This window comes from Pangasianodon hypophthalmus, chromosome 19 (assembly GCF_027358585.1).
Source record: "Pangasianodon hypophthalmus isolate fPanHyp1 chromosome 19, fPanHyp1.pri, whole genome shotgun sequence".
Lineage (NCBI taxonomy): Eukaryota > Metazoa > Chordata > Actinopteri > Siluriformes > Pangasiidae > Pangasianodon > Pangasianodon hypophthalmus.
Window position 1 is genome coordinate 7320930 of NC_069728.1, and position 17702 is coordinate 7338631.

The 17702-nt window shown below is 38.5% G+C and overlaps 1 protein-coding gene across 1 annotated transcript in view; it reads right to left on the reverse strand.

Annotated features, from left to right (window-relative positions):
- Positions 1-9: 9 nt before the first annotated feature.
- Positions 10-17702, reverse strand: part of xkr6b (XK, Kell blood group complex subunit-related family, member 6b) — a 47116-nt gene continuing 29423 nt past the window's right edge. The window contains exons 2-3 of the mRNA XM_026944449.3: positions 3205-3401; positions 10-2026 (exon numbers count right to left, since the gene is read on the reverse strand). Coding sequence (XP_026800250.1) covers positions 1053-2026; positions 3205-3401 — 1171 coding nt within the window. The 3' untranslated portion in view covers positions 10-1052. The remainder of the gene's footprint in view (positions 2027-3204; positions 3402-17702) is intronic.

Genomic DNA, 17702 nt, shown 5'->3' on the forward strand with positions numbered 1-17702 from the left:
ATTTCTTTCTTTCTTTTTTTTTTTTTTTTTTTGAGTTATAAGGTACAGGTGTTTTTACTGATCATTGTTTTGTTAATTTAAACCCTGAACCTTCCAATCTTTGGGATTTCATCACTTACAGAAATTGTTTAAATAAATGACTCTTACAGTTAATAAGCTTTTATCCATCTACACAAAATATCGAATCAACTGTGCAAACATTGACAAATAATACATACGTTTATGCAACATGGCCTAACACTCATGCACTTTTTTGATGAAATTTTACTCCTTCCACTAATGGACATGAAAAGAACACAGAAATGCATTTCATATTGTAAGGCCTTCTTAATTAATAAAGTGTTTATGGCAGTGTTATTTGTCCAGTGATTGCAATGTTATTACTCTTAATTTGGGTCTTTAAATATCTGATTATTGGAAACTAAATGAATGGCAGTAATGGGTAATCAAATATCTGTGAGACTTCAGCAGAGGTCAGTAAGGAGCAACTTAGAAACCTTTGCCCTTTTATTGATAAAGAAATGTAAAACATGCTATGCTCTTTGTGTGCTTTTCTTTTGCAAACAAATGTGCTCTGCTGGATTGTTTAGATAGTGCCAATCCCTTTTCGGCCCTATTTCATCACAATCACTCATAATTATAATAGGCACAAAATAGTTACTAGGAAATCCGAAAATTAAGATCATGAGTACTATGGTCCTCCATCATTCCCATGAGACTTTGCACATCTCAGAGTTAACAGGGACAAAGACACTATCCAATATATATATTGGTGGCACACATCCATATAACAAGGGCCCCATTTAAGGACTGCTTATTTTTTACTTAGTTCTCCATTTCTGTAATAATATTCTCTTTATTTGTGAAAATAAATGTTACATTTTCTCTGTTTAGACCTTTTTTAGACCTTTGAAATACTCTAATAACTTGGCTGAATAACTGAATCAAACTGAAGAAAATAAGCACCCAAATGGAGAGAGGTGAAGCAGATAGTGTGTGTGTGTGTGTGTGTGTGTGTGTCTGTATGAGAGAGAGGGGTGGGGGGGGTGCCTTTATAGGGAGGACTCATACTGGAGCAGCTCATAGAGGAGAGGCCCATCCCTGTACCTGATGCCCACTGCGTTGGGGCTGATGTACTGGAGGATATTTATGGTCCGCCGCAAACGACGGTCTACAAAGTGTGCGTCCCAGGCTGGGTATCGCTTCCTGGGCATGTCAATCTTAATCAGGGGCCCCTCGGGGCGAATGGGCCGGCCTGCTGCATCAGTGGGCTCTGTGGGCCTCACCTGGAAAACAGGTAAGCAGGTATCCGTGGCAGCCTCCTCGGCTTCTCCATATTCCCCTGAAGCCATGCCCCGAGTGGGGGTGGCCTGAGAGCCACGAGGCCCTGGGGTCGGGGCCATAGGCTCAGCCTCTGGGGGCAGGGGGAGGCCCCAGAGGAGCTCAGCACAGCAGGAGCTTGCCAGGACCCTCAGCCTGGGACCCATAGGATGCAAAACCCCATAGTAGAGGACCATGCAGGCCACTCCTGAGGCGAAGCACAGGAAGACGCCGCAGAGCACAGATGCGGCATATGAGTCAGTGGTGACGGGGTCTCTGTAGACATACCACAAGGCAGTCAGGACAGTGTTCTCCACCAGCACTAGTGAGTAATAGGCTATCATTCTGTATCGAGTCCTGCCTTCCTTCACGTTGAACCAACAGAAGACGTACACCACACCAACCACCATGTTGAACAGCACCTCCTCCCACTTGGACATGCAGAAGTCAGTGCCACCATGAATCACCCAGAAGGCCATAGCACACCAGTGTAGCACCACAAAAATGCCGAAGTAGATGTGGAAAACCGAGGCAAAGAGGGCAAAGGAAAGTGCCCGTGAGGAAATGGTGAAGAAGCGCCACAGGAGATGCACCAGAGCTCCTCGGTAGCTCATGCTCTTTTGGTCATCGCGAGAGTCGCGCAGAAGCTTATGGTAGGAAGCCAGCACCCAGGAGAGAGACAAGAGAGAGGCAACTGCTGACACGCCTGCAGTGAGGGTGGGGAGGAATGACAGAAGGAAGACAAACAGGCAAAAAGAATAAAACTGACCATACATGTCTTTGTTGTGTACAGCATACTGAATGGTGGGCAAAGGTTTGTCTCGAGCAAAAAGTTAAATGGGATGAAGGTATAAGGTACATTCTATAAAAGACTACAATAGCTAGAGTTTTTTTTAATAATGTAAAGAAAACTGAAATGATCTAGCCACATTACTCATGCATTTTGACAGTGTATGCCAAAACAAAATGCACTAATATAAGAAAATGAGCACTACATCAAACTAATTCTAAACTCTTACTTTGTTTCTTTCAAAGTAATATGCATGTCTTCAGTTCATACTTATTCCTAGATGTGTTCTCTAACACTTACCTCTTGTTTTTTCTATGTATCTTTTTTAAAGCATAGCCAAGTTTACTATTCATCCTGCTCAACTCAGTGTTCTTCAGGATGTTCATAGAGACTTCTGCGTTGCTGTGAGTTCTGTCACCTCAAACGTGAGAAAGGGTCCTACATTTATCTGTTCAGCTGCAGAAAAGGCTTGTCCCCACAAATTCTGGATACTCAAAAGTGTCAATCATAACAGTTCTTAGACTGTTTTGACTCATACAGAAGTCAGTCATATTTTTTTAAATATACAGCATGGAAAGGTAATGATGTGCATCATCTGTACATTAATATAAAGTTGTTAATGGATAGATGCAACACAAAATCATGAGATCCAGGGAATCATATTCTAGTCTGACTTCAAAAGCAGAATTGTCTCCAATGCATTATGTTTTGCAGTATGCATGAAAAACTTAAAAGTAAATCTTCAACTAATTTCTAATCAAGAAACAAAGCTTATGTATGCAATGTGTATAATAAATTAGACATATCTCTGAAAAGTAAATCAAAACAATTTCAAGTAAACATTGCATCAGAAACCTCTATAGTGTACAACAGTAGTATTTTCAGTGTTTTGCAACTATACATAATTGTAAAAATTACTTTTGCTATATATTAATTCTCTAAGATTTCATAAATCGTCAAATCCTAACAATTCGACTAGTCACACAAATTAGGGCACTGTGGCATTTATGTTTTCAAAACACAGACGCAGTTTAAATGTAACATGATGCTGAAACGTCAGCAGTCCTAGCACTGAGCCTTGGGGCATTCCTTACACTGCAGCGTCTCAGCGCGGTTCTTCTGGATCATTATGCAGAGCTGGAGCACTAACTGTGGGGCGCTTTCCAAAAAGGTCTCGAGGAGACGAAGCATGCTCACATCAGCATACTCGAACATCATGGCCCAATAGAAACGCCGCTGATTTTCTTTTTGCCTGCGACTCTGTATGCCGAGGTACATGGTCCGGATATACCTGCAGGATGCAGATGCACAAGGAAAAGAAAGCAGGGATAGTCTGAGACTGGAGGAAACAACAGGGAATTACACCAACCATAAATTAGAAAGAAAGAAAGAAAGAAAGATAAATCTCCTTTAACATACTGTATGTGGAAAAATAAAACAGTAATTTACAGTACAGAAGGAACATTTTATGTTCCTAAGCTTTGATTTATGCAGATTAGGTATTGCAAATAATTTATGGTAGTGGATTTAACTATGCAATTGTTCACCGCAGCAACAAATCAGATTTTCACACAGTAGTATCTGACAGTAAGGTGGTAACATGCAAACATTGCACCATTACGTTTGACATGGACAATTATCCTAAATGGCACATAAGACAAATAGCGTTGCTGTTCAGAGTCATCAGCAATCATCAAAGTGTGATGGCTGAATCCACACATCACTGCTTAATCGAGCAATCAGTGATCACAGGACTGCAGCCTACCAGTTCCTTTTTCAGCTTTCCTGTGTGTGTGTGTGTGTGTGTGTGTGTGTAAAAAAATTTATGTGTAAATAAAATTTTACTTATTGAAATATTATTGAAATATCATACTCATTGATATTACAGTGGAATCAGCCATTTGAATTGAATATGTGCAATTATAAACTGGAATTAAATTACTGTAGTTTGGGCATGCTGAGTGGGTGTGTGTGGTGTGTGTGAGGTTCCAGAGGATCCTGCCAACACGCAAATGGCCAGTAGGAGGCAGGTGTCTGTCTGGAGATGCCATGGAGACAGAGGGTTCCATGTTAGCAACCATCTGGAATTGATAGTCTGAGATCAGACGTCTGGGATCTCAGTATTAAGTTAACCTCAGAGGAACCATTACAGAACAATACAACAGTCACCTGACTGTGGACCAATTTTGCTGCTTGTGTGAGAATGTGAGAGTAATTAGCTGATTTTTTCATGGATGTAATCTAAGTATCCTGAGACAGGTGGAGAAAAGCAACTGATATTGAATCATTATTTAAAATATGATGATAAGGTCAAAGTGAGGTGAATGGCACTCCCAGGATTAATGCTTACTAAAGCTAAAACACAAAAATAGCTGTGGTGCGTCTGTGGCACCACTAGAGGGTACATTTCACTACTTTGCAAGATTTGCTGAATGTGATACACAGCTGAGTCCAATGCTCTGTTTCTCTGGAGAATATCATGATCTCAACATTTCTCTGGGAATTTCACTACAAAGCAGACAACATCAGTGAGACTTCATTTTTAACCAAATATTTTCATAATATAATTATATAATTCAGTAACAGTTCAGTGAAGGCCAATGCCTATGAAGAGAGTGCTACCTTCTAAGTCTTAATGTTTTTTAATGAGGCAGCGGAAAATCCTGCCTCCCAGATGTGAGAGACGTGCTATTTAAAGACTGAGGCCACACCTTTGGTTAATTTGCGGGATACCATGTATGTCCTGAGTTTGGATTTTGAAAAGCATGTGTGAATGTACAACAGAAAGCTATGAAATGTTGTAGAAAAAGCTTACAATTGTTATTCAATTCAAACCTTTTGCTCATATCCAATCTGCCTAGCCGGTTCACATTTACATTTCTGTGTCACCTAAATTTGCCATTAGTGTGAACAGACCTTTGGCCTAAACTGACTTGCAAATTATCAGCAACCACAAAAAATACCCATCAAATGATCCCTTCATTGCAAACATTATTTGCTCTGGAGATTTGAAGAATGTCAGTCATGGTATGCTGAACAGATTTTCTGAATGTACATGTGTAATGCAACTGTTTAAGAGCTTCTTAAGCTTCTGCAAATGTGAAGTCATTTAGAAAAATACATTAGCCCTTTGGAACGGCATCATTCATTCATTCATTCATTCATTCATTCATTTTCAGTAATCTTGGTTAGGGTGGTGATGGGGCTGGAATTGCATTTAGAGACCAGTATGAATTATCTAGTTAACATAATGAGTTAAGTTAAACTATATCTATTCAAATAATTCTTATGTTGGCCCGGGATAGTGTCATGCCCCAGCTCTCTCTCTCTCTCTCTCTCTCTGTACTGTTTACATGTCAGATTTCAAATAGACTTTGACATTAACTATATAATAATTCTTTGTGGAAGATCCAGAAGAAAACCCAAAAGAGAAGCTAGCTGGTTGGTTGAGCAAAGCATTTGGTGTAAATGATATATTGCGTGTATGGTCTCTATAATTTTATTACATTTTTTATTTATTATAATTTCTCTCACTAGTTTGGTCACCTGCTAATTCATACGACAACTACCATACAGGGAGGATGAAGGCTAAAAAATGCTTCCTTCCTCTTTTATGAACTGCTGTACATACTGCGTCACAGGGCAGCGTAACACACTCGGAGGACAGCGCAATCCTCCCTCTTCCACATACATGACCTCTAGATGTTTACGATTGGCTAGAGTCACTGTGATTGACAGGGGAGAGAGAGTATGCCATCCCTCCCACCCAGACAGCACAGCCGATTATGCATTCTTGACTCCTGGCCACGGGTGGTTCTCTTTTGCAATTCAAACACATAAACTGCTGAAAACAGGCTGAACACTTTTCTGTTGCACAACTTGGCAGCCATAAGACTAGATCTAGTGTGAGAAGATTAAGGACAAGGCCGAGTGTGAACTAGGATAGTGATTTTTGGTGTGAGCCTCCAGACCACTGTTTAACATGTTCACGCTTTCCGTTTGGTTTGTGGTGTAGTGTGGGTTATAATATACTGTGTGTGAATGCTCTGTATGCCAATAGATATTTATACATTTGTTCACTTTTGAGGATTGAGACAGGTAACTGCGTGCTGAAGCCCTGCATAAGCCAGACTCTGTGCTGTTCATGTTTTATAACTTCTTGCAATTAATTAATTAATTAATTACGGTGTATTTTTGGCTTGGTTAAAAGCCCTGACTGGACATTACCAATTTATTAATTTGCCAGTGTGTATTCTACACCAATGACCTCTTCATTTTAAGATGGAGAGAATAATGTGCATGTAAGGTTAGTGTTGATCAGGAGGTTGACAGGCTTATAGCCCATCTCTTCCCTCACATGTCTGCTCTTTCCATTCTGATCACCCAACATGCTCCTTATGCTTGACCCTTTCATGTTGTCTGCACACTATCCTGTCCTTTTTTCTCCTCTCTTAGCCAGCCAGTCAAGTTGCCACAATCTTGGCTGTATATTATCTTGCATGGTTTATTTATGTATATATATATATATATATATATATATATATATATATATATATATATATATATATATATATATATATATATGAAGCCCATTTTGGGCCAGAAACCTTCTCTGAAAAGACATTTACTTTATTTTCCCTAACAAACTTCTATATAACATTATTTTTATGTGAGATTAGTCTGCAGGGCTACAGATGGAACACAGCACTATGAAGTGCTCAGCAGCATATTCCTATCTATAGATAGCTACCTGTTTATTTATATTACATAAACACTATAATTAACTACTGCCTTGTTTGTAAAGGTATTCATGGCCATACAGGTGTCTTACCATGTCCAGTTAAACAGCAGTTCAAACAACAACAAAAAAATCCATATCATTGATGAGAACTGTAATATATATAATTATTTTTAATCTTTAAGTTTTTTTGACTACAGCCAAATCTTCAAGCATTTCGAATATCCACTCGTTTCACTCCACCCTCAGAAGCACTCTGTTTGCACGACCAATGTAGGACTTTTGTTCGAATGTTCTGTTTCACTGGAAACATTGTGTACTATGCTGAACTTTTACCATCTCTACTGTTTTATACTGTATATACAGTACGTAACTACACACATTGTAAATTAATAACCTACATAAAATAGTCCATATTATAGAAATAGGAAGGGGGGATATCATTTTGGAAATTGGGATATTATTTTGGAAAGATGCATGTTTATAGAGTCAGATTGTTTTGGTTGCTGATGAAAAATTACATATCTTTAGCACATTTAGCACAGTAGCTGACTTTATGGCCCTGAGTTTACTGCTTTAGTGGATCTTCTTCCCTGAATCTTTTAATTACCATCCACAAGATGAATTTAATTTGGAATACAAATTCAAAATTCATTTGGTGGGTCAGGTTAGAATTTATCAGCCTGGTCCCAGGTTTTGGGCAACAAACAATAGGAAGTAACATTAAGAGCATATATTAAATATTAATAGCATATGTTATGGTCAAACCTATTTATTTACAAAATAACAACAAAAATAATCAATAACATGATTAATTTACTGGTTTGAAATTCTGCAAAATTTAAAATATTATTTGACAAATTATGATTCCACAAAATATATTTTTTTAAAAATATATATTTAAAAAAAAATGTTTAAATAAACCCTGATTAGAAATAACATAAAAACTCAGTATTTGTCATCAAATACCTGTAACATCACCGGCAAACATGCATTTGTTACCCTTTTATGTTGCAATATTTTTTCAATTTTTTTAAAATTAAAATGCCTAAAGAGTTTTATGACCTTGTATATATTTGAATATATTGATTTAAAATTTTGACCAGGAAAAAAAAGAGAAAAAGTATCTGTTATATTCCCTCACAACTGTAGAATGGCCTAATTAGAAAACAATGCTTATGTTATATAAATACTGTACATACATGTCTGAAAGACTCAGTCCAGATTCTTGTTGGGTAAGATGCTATAGTTGATTGACTGGGTGTGACTATACATTTCATTTGATCAACAGACTTTTAGGTTATACTCCTTCTTCTAAAACGCTAACTTTATGAAGGAATCAGGAAAAATAAATTTTATTAAAAAAATAAATAGATTTTATAAAAAGTCTAATTTAATTCTGAGTAATTATTTTTTACTTCTGTGGATCTCCATACGAGCACATCATGTATGATAAGTACATGTTTTTTTATTATTATAATTAAAATTAAATTAGTAAGATGCTTGAAATGAATGTGTGACTTGCAGCTAGGAGTGCTGCTGCAGCAGCCAACAACAGCCTTGTTACTCTTGTGGCCATAACTGAGCCATCTGCTCTGAGGCACTTAATACTGCACAGTTAGAAAAAAAAAAAAAAACACTGTTTACTCTTTAACCCATGTGATGCCAAACACATTGAAAGAATGCTTCAGCAAAAATTGTAATTCACCCAGTTTGACATTTACCACAGATATAGACTTTAGTTCTTTAGTTTTGATTTGGAGCTACTAGACTACTGTAGCTAGTAATGGAAGTCTATTTCATCCAAAATCTTCTCTCTAAATAAATGCCTGAATCTTCTTAAAGTATACTTGTTTAATCTTATTTTCAAATAAACAATTTTGTAAATTTAGCAAAGATATTCTTTCAGCTTTAACAGCACACCTCTCATTTGGGTATGTTGTGGCCCAGAAAGCAGAAAGCTGAGAATTTAAACACTAATCCTTTTTGGGGGTTTTATGTATAAAATAATACAAAAATGCCTAGAGGTGTAATGACTCGGGTTGTCTAGAAGATAGCTGCCTCCATAGTGTTTCAGCATACAGTTAGAGCTGTAAAGGCTTGTTCATTTATATAGATTACAATAAATCAAACAAGCAGCCTCACAGGTTCTCCCTGTGGGTTCTCTGGTTTCCTCTCACCTCCCAAGAACATGCGAGTACACATGGACTGGCTTGAGTGTGTGAACGTGTGTGTATGGTGCCCTGCGATGGACTGCCGTCCCATCCAGGATATATGGCTTCCTCACACCCAGTGTTCCTGGAATAGGCTCCAGATCCACTGTGTCCCTCATCAGGATAAAGCATGTACTAATGAGGAATGAATGAATGAATAGTCATGAATGAATGAAATCATACTGTGTGTGTGTGTGTGTGTGTGTGTGTGTGGGGCATATCTTCAAACTGGATGTGGTTAAAGCAAGTAGTGGCATAAACAAAAAAGATTTAAGGTGAGACTTTCTTTACTAGGCAACATGTCTGTAAACCTAAAGGAGCAACCATCAGACCCCAAACACATTTGACACATTTTTTCTTCTTTTTCACAGCCAAACAAGGTCACTGTGGCACACATGCATTTCTGAAGTGCGGACATTTATCCACTCCATAATCCCCCTTTACATTACCCAAACTTCACAATATATCTTAAAATAGAAATGGTTTGCTGTTGCTTGCAGAAAGTTATTAGATTTAATTCTGATTATTTGCTATAAAACAAGACATTGGTGGCCACAGAGTATTTTTAAACTACCCCATTTTGTCATAAAAAAAAAAAAAATGTCACCCTGGCAACCCTGCCATTAACCTCCCTGTCTGCTGCTTCTCCTCCACTGAAAATGTTCATAGAACAAGCATGGAGCAGCATTATTCCTGCCCCAATGGGCCTCTGTTAGTGCTTGTTGCAGTTTGTATTTTTGAACACTCGGTGCAATAATAACTCTATGGAGGTAAATGGGGCAGTGAGCACTCATCCCCACCTGCCCCTATGGATGAACTGCTTATTTGTCTAAAAATGCACAAGCGTATTTGTGTAATTACATACACTACAGTGTAAAAGGAAAGAAATGAGCATATTTTATCTGCTAAGAATTTTTAGGGAATTCCTTCCCATTCCACTAGCATTGTATATGAGAATGACAGAGTTCTACTATAGAGCACTATGGAGAAGATGAAAGTCTTCTTCCTTATGTTGTCTGGAAGTTCTGTGCTTTCCACAGCTAAGAAATGTTTGTGGAAAAAGTTGTACTACTGTTGTAATACAAGTTGTAATACGCGGGAAAAAACAGGAGCAGTGCATTTAATATTTTTTATGGCCAAAAAAATTTTTAACATAGATTTTATCCTGTATACAGTATGTAACCATTATTTCCTTGAATGTTCTTTGAGTCCCACAAGAAATATTTTTAAATGACTCTTGACTTCTTTATGCTTTTTATCTTTAGAAATTCATCACTAGAACGTATTTTGAATGAAACATAATCACTCCCTGCCACTCTGCACTCAGATGTGGCTAATTAGAGCCATAATCATCTTTGTGTTTGTGGCAGAGTGTAATGGCTGCAATCGGAGCTGGTAATTATGAAAAAGAGCAAGGAACATTTGGTGGCAAACATCACTAACAACGGTAACAAAAAAGGCTTCATTGTAGGCTCCAGTAAAGCAAGTTATCTTCAGGAGAGCAAGTTCAATGCAAACTACATGTTACTCAGTACATCAAAATAATAATAAAAAAAAAACGTGAAGGCATCTTTTTTCTTTATATTTTCTGCCACTTGAAATTCTCTCGTTTACCCGTGCTTGCACTTGGAGTGCTCTTTAGTTTGACTTACGGCACTGTAAAGTCAGAGAAAGCCTGCCCGCAGTGTCTGTAGTGCTGGGAAATCTCTGCTGGAACAGAAGAGCCTGGTTCATGATAATGATGTGAGGCCAGTCAAGCGAAGACAATAACTTGGAAATGGACAGAAATAGCCTGGCCTTAGCCTTCACTATTCCAGAGAGGAAGAAAAAGCTGTAGTTGTGTAATTTTGTTTAAGCCTTACCATTGACATTGGTCAATACGAGAATATTCCTCAGGGTTAGCACCATATGGTGAGTTTGTGTAGGCTTATTATGCTGCTTTCTTACATGTTTGCATAGTGCATGTTTTGATACAAAGCCTTAAACAATTGTGGCCATGGATAGCTGGGGCACCACCAAGATGCTTCTGAAATCTGGAATCTCACTGGTCGGAAGATGTTGATTAATTTTCCATAACAGCATGGCTTTGACAACAGTGCCAGCTGCAAGACAAATCACATGATTGCATTAATGCACTCGTTCTAATACATGATCTGTTCTATAATTAATTCACAAGGGCTTTTATGACAGAGGTTCTATGTAATCTAAGACTAATAAACAGATTTAAAAACATACTGTTGATATGTGAAGCTTTCTGCAAGGAGATTTTTTTTGGTCTTATTCAGGAGATGAATTAGGAGATGTTTATAGGAGTGTTTATAGCCGCTACATCGTAACAGGACCTAACTATTTTTGCAGATCTATAACTAGAATTAAATAAAAGCTGTATTTAAATAATACAAAATTTAATTGTTGGCAAACTGCTGTCTGGGCTAGGCAGAAATCAGCCCCAGCCCGCTTCTTCATATCGTTCTGAGAACCGTTTGTGGTGATTTGGTTGCACTTGGTTTGACAAAAGTCCAAAATAACCCAGCTTAAGACTATTGTTAACAGCAAATAATCTGATCTGGATTCTAAAAACAAAGCCTTATATGACTTTTTATTGTGGAAAGACAGGGGGACCTTAGCCATGCTAGCCCATTTACACAAGCCATCCCTGACTGTATTATATGTTTAAAATTGCACATGCTTTATACTATAGAGAGATTACTACTCAAAGGACATTAATTGTTACGTGGGACACAAACTGATGAGCTGAAGCAGAAACAGCCTCAGTCACAGCATTTCAGCAACAGCTTTTAGCAAAAAAAACAAAAAAAAAACAGACAGCTACATCTCTTGGTGTTTTATCAGACACTGTCGACTTAGTATAGGCATGCGTAAGACTACTGGGCTATGTTCTAGTAGCAAACCCAAGCTTGGCATATTAGCCGCCATACTGTATGTGTGGTGCACAGCATGTTAGATCTTTAACAAGTGCCTAAGCACAGAACAGTGAGCAAGCTCAAGTAATCCGGACTGAAGGATAAGAGTATAAGAGTAGTAACAGGGAGACAGAAGTGAACAAGGGGATAGAAGAGAAATTAGGGATCAATAGCTCAAGCCTTTCAAGAGCTACATCATAACCCGAGGTAACATTTGGCATTCACTGACATTTTCTGTTAGTGTTGTAAATGTCAGGGGTGCTAGGAGACAAAGCCCCCAACACATGCCCTTGTCTCTTATTCCCTGAAATAATAGTGATTTTCAACACAATAGGAAATCCTCAGTTAACTCCATTTAAATCCTCATTTACAGTTAACACTTCCCAAAGCAATGGATTCTATAAGCAAGGGGTTACTGAACTTTTGTGTCAAAACGATTTGCTTTAAGTACCCCTTGGGACCTTGAGTAGGCTACACTGAATGTGAAATATTTATAATAAATGGCAATACTTGTTATTTGAAGCATCTTACATTTCAGTTTGTCAAATACATGTATATTAACACCTTGACTCTCTTTTGTATTTTTATTAATGAATTGAAACTTGTATGTATGTATGTATATATCTATATGTTTCCTGGTATAAGCAATGAATTATCCTAGATTTCAAGGCAACAGTTCTTTCTGTGCACGCTGCATTACAAGTAATGGTTCAGATACATATCAAATCAAAAAACATATTTCTGCAATTTTGCAATTCTGTAACTCTGCCTTCTTCTGTACATATATAATTCATTCAAATACACAGTGAAACACTATATTCAGACCTCAATACAAAGCACGGCAACAGTAAGCAAGATAAGAGAGAGCAAATGAATGGGCAAAATTAAATAAATAAAATTCAATTACTAGCTTCCCATGGGAGGCGGATATTTTTCCATAGATGCAATTAAAGTGAAAGATCCATAACTCTTGTGAAACATAAATATGGCGACATTACTATAAAATGTACACATCCACACACTGACAGGCATGTACAACAGGTTTTCCTGTCAGATTTGAGCGTGCAGACAGTCTGAAGCTCTTCACTGACTCTTGTTGCGGCGCTGTGGCCTGAAACATGGCTCCCATGAATTATTCGTGCTGAGATCATAGCGTTTGCTCACGCCTCGTTAGCTAGCCTGTACTTGGCTTAGTTGGCCAAGCCATGTCTAAGTGCTCTGCCTGTCTGTGCCACTGATCCAACCCATATCCTACTGCACCCATCCTTTAATGACTAATGATTCAAGGCCTGTAGTGTATTGTTTCTGCTTAATTAAGTCTTGCTTGAAGACCAGGCATTGTCTAGATGGGAATTAAAGTATAAAAGGCAAGGGGATAAAAGGTGGAGTAGAGACGCATGCATACAAGCAAACAAGCTAAACTACACGTGCACTCACGCTGTGCAGGAGCTAACTATTAAACAGATAGACAGGTGCAGCTGATGCTCACATGCAGGGGTGGCTGGTATGAATGGCCTAGTGGGGCTAAGCCTCCCCGTCTTTCAAAGATAAACAGACATCAATATCAGGTTTAATATCAGGACCAAGTGCAATAACACCACCAATGATCATAAAAAAAAAAAATACACAGAATTTTATGAAGAAGCAACGTTGAGGCTGATTTCTATCTAGCCCAGACAGTAAATTCATACAGCCTAACAATGACGGCTGTGTCAGGTGATTACAAAGAACAAAACACGCCCTAGAGTTTGTGTGCATTTGGGCTGATATTTTTCAGTCTGCTTTGCTGACACATTCACAACAAAGCAATGACTGAGAAGATGCATGTGAAATACAGTGTCTGGTGTAATGAACACAAATAAAGTGAATGATTTACTCCTATCATCCTTTTTTCCCCTAAAATCCACTGAAGGAGAAACTAATATTAAATAGAATAAGTATAAATTACACAAAAAAGACGACAAAACTGCAAACTTTGTGTTTTTTGGTTTGAATCAAAGGATTACAATGTTTCTGTTTACCATGTTTGGTATTCGGAGGAAACACGGCATGGATCCAGTAGGGTATTACCAACTTTAAACACTTTAAAAAAATAAAAAATCAGGAATGCAGCTGTCTATATGTCTTTAACTGAGACCTTGTGATACAGTGCATTGTCCAACCCTAATAATTCATTGTCGGTGTATTGAAAGATTTTAAAAAACTTTAATTTTTTCCCCCCCATCTTATATTGCCACCAGCCATCAATAGTCACAGGCAACACAAGGTGATTACTATGAACTCTGAATACTACAGACTCCAGGAGACATACTGACTGGTACACACTGTATTGAAATGATCAGGAGCTATGTGAGTAACCCCTGCTGCACGCTACAGAAGACATCTTGGCTGCCTTGGATACAGGCGTTTGTGTGTTATGAGAAAAGGGCCGTTCAGTTGTGGAGAGGGTTGACTGTAAAAGGTCTGCATATCGAATGTGATTTTGTTTGTGTAATTGATGAGAAGGGTATGTGTTTGTGAAGCAGGATTCATATGACTCATTCAGTGAGTCACTCGATGAAGCTGAGAAGGAACATTGCTGAGACTGTCAATGAGGTTTGCTACACTACCTGCTGTGAAAGCTTCAATTCCAGACCACCTTTTGTTTCTCTTCACCTTCTTGTCTCTCCTGACTTTGTGCCTCTTTTCAGGTTCCCCTTATTATACAGAATATGTTTGGCACTCTGTGTCTGAAGTATTTATAGCTGCAGTCCTATTCACTGTGAGGAGAGAAAAAAAACATACAAATGGCTGGGAATTCAATTTGGGCTTTTATGAAAGTGTGACAGCAGCAGATTTAAAGTCTCCCGATCCTCCCCAGAGGAAGCAGGAAAATGCCTCATTTTAAGACAGTTTGGGCTTAAACAGTTCCCAGTGGGACACAAAAGCCTTTCTATGTATCAATGAAACCCACATAATATTTGTGACAGGAGACACAATGATTCAAGTAAGCCTGAGAAGACCGCTTAACTCTTTGCTTCCACATAAAGTGTAATTTCACCACATGACATGCTCTAAATGGCCACTTTCATAGGAACACCTGTATACCTGCTCATTCGCAATTATCCAAGCAGCCAGCTGCAGCGCAGTGCATTAAATTATGCAGATACAGATCAAGAACTTCAGTAAATGTTCACATCAAACATCAGTTGTTGGTTGTTTGTGGCAAACCACAAAGTGGTTTGAGTATTTCAGAAATTGTGGAGCTCCTGGGATTTTCACACACAACAGTCTCTAGTGTTTACACAGAATAGTGTGTAAAAAACATCTAGTGGGCAGCAGTTCTATGGGAGGAGACACCTTGCTGATGTGAGAGTTTAGAGGAGTGGCCAGACTGATTTGTACTAAAATAACCCTTTACAACCATGGTGAGCAGAAAAGCATCTCATAATGCACAACATGTCGAACCTTGAGATGGATCGCATTCCATTCCTCTCAGCCAAGAACAGGAATCTGAGGCTACAGTGTGCACAGGCTCACTGGAACTGGATAGTTGAAGATTAAACAAAGACCGGAATGAAGCGTTTGAGACTTCCAGGCACACCTAATCATAAATCAAATATAAAAAACTGACTGCTTCAGTACAACTGCTGTATTTAAACAACATGAAGTAAGAAATTTTTCTAAACATCTCTGCAGGCTGAAATTAGGAATTTACAAAATCTAATCCAGCAGGGAGCCATTGCAACATGGTGTGTAACAAAGTACACTTGTGCTATTATGCCTATTTAATAGGCATAACAGCATAAATCCTCATGGAGCAAAACAAAGACTGTGCTGTTTTTTTGGCTGTTATTTTTTTCAAATACATCAATCACTTGATTAATCACACACCCTTGGAAAAGCTGAAGCAGGACCTGTTTACATGGTTCTCACAACTAATCAGATTTACACCATTCAATCCCATAAAAATATCGTGCCAAATCCAAACATTGTTGCAAAACTCATGGTGGATTCTTGGAGATGTTAAAACTAATTTCACCAAAAAAAAGCATAATAATACAGGAAGATGAATCAAAAGTCTGCCACGTTCTTAATAATGAGGCATAGTGGGGATGCTGTACACACCATTAGCTAAGGGGTAAGTGTGACATGAAGCTGATTAGAGGCGATGCATTTGACTTTCACCTCACTGCTATCACCTCATGAAGAGATAGAGAGTAAGTGATAGAAAGGTCAAATAGAGCAGTGTGGTCTGCCTGCTGAGACATGGTGAGAGAACAAGAGAGAGACAGACAGACAGAAAGAGAGAGAGAGAGAGAGAGAGAGAGAGAGAGAATTGGAGAGCACCTGAGTAAGCCTTATCCAGGCCTGCCATGTATATTGCCTGGGTCTGGGACAAACCATTTAAAAAGGGCCCCCAAGGAAGTACGCACACACACACGCACACACACACACAAAACCCATGAAACGTAAACAGCTGTAACACATAGTCGAATCGATCATTCTAATGTGATACTGAATAGTGGTTTAAGAAGGTTGCCATATACTCGCTCAACTTAACCAGTCCTTCTTCCCGTTTTCTTTTTCTTTATGTGCCTGACTTACTTGACATCTTAGCACACTTTCAGGAATGAAAGTACCTAATAGCCAGAGACTCTGTACCTATGATAAAAATGTCTGTAATTAGCCAAGAATGTTTCAGTGGATGTGAAAGCTCTTATTGTGAAAAATGCAGCATACCAAACCATTTTACAAAATAGGGGAAATTTGCGAATGATGAGTTGCAAATGATGCATAGGTCTACATTTTTGACCATCATTGTGTGACCAAATAGATATATTTCAGACAGTTTTATTCTGAATGCCAATTAACTACTAAACCCGCCTATGGCGTCCCATTACATCTGGACATGTGACAGCTTCCCTGGTTGCTTCCCCATAATGGGACTGCCTATATCTGTGCATGCATAATGTGTATGTGTATATAAGAATGTTTCTGTATGTCCCCTACTCACACAATATGTGTAATCGAGAAGGGGGTAAGTGTTTAAAAGCAAGCCAGAGTTGGGAAAAAAACCCCAAAGTTCTTGTTGTTGTTGTCATAAAGTCCCCATTCTCATTGTCACTGCAGATAACCTTTAAGTTATCACTGACTACATCTCCATACAACTGTCTAGCGAATACGTATGCATGTTTGTGTAAGTGTGTGTGTGTGTGTGTGTGTGTGAGAGAGAGAGAGAGACAGAGACACAAGGAACTCTTCAGGAAAATGAGAGTAGAAGGAGAGAGACGTGCAGATTAAGTACATTAGACCTTCACTGACAGTGTTGTGACAGCGCCACAGCTCCTCAAAGGTTTCACTGGCAGTAAACAACTTCCTTTGTCAAATAGTGACTAATGCGCCAATGGAACTGAGAAATCAGCATGAGTGCCTCTTATGGTGAAAGCTCAAATAATTAACAATACTAAAATCTCTTTAGGATGTACAGGGTATTTTTGGACACATATGTCAGTGTAGGCCTTGTTTAAACTAATCTTCAAGCTAAATTCAATACTGATGCAATAAATATACCAGTGAAGAGGTTTTATACCAGTGAATCCAATAAAGCTGGATTTTATTTGCAAACAAAAGCTTGACTCCCTTGGATGTGTTTTTGTGTGTGTGTGTGTGTGTGTGTGTGTTTCCCACAGTCTCACAGCTCCCAGTCATCAGTGAGCTCTGAGTCTCTCACGCTC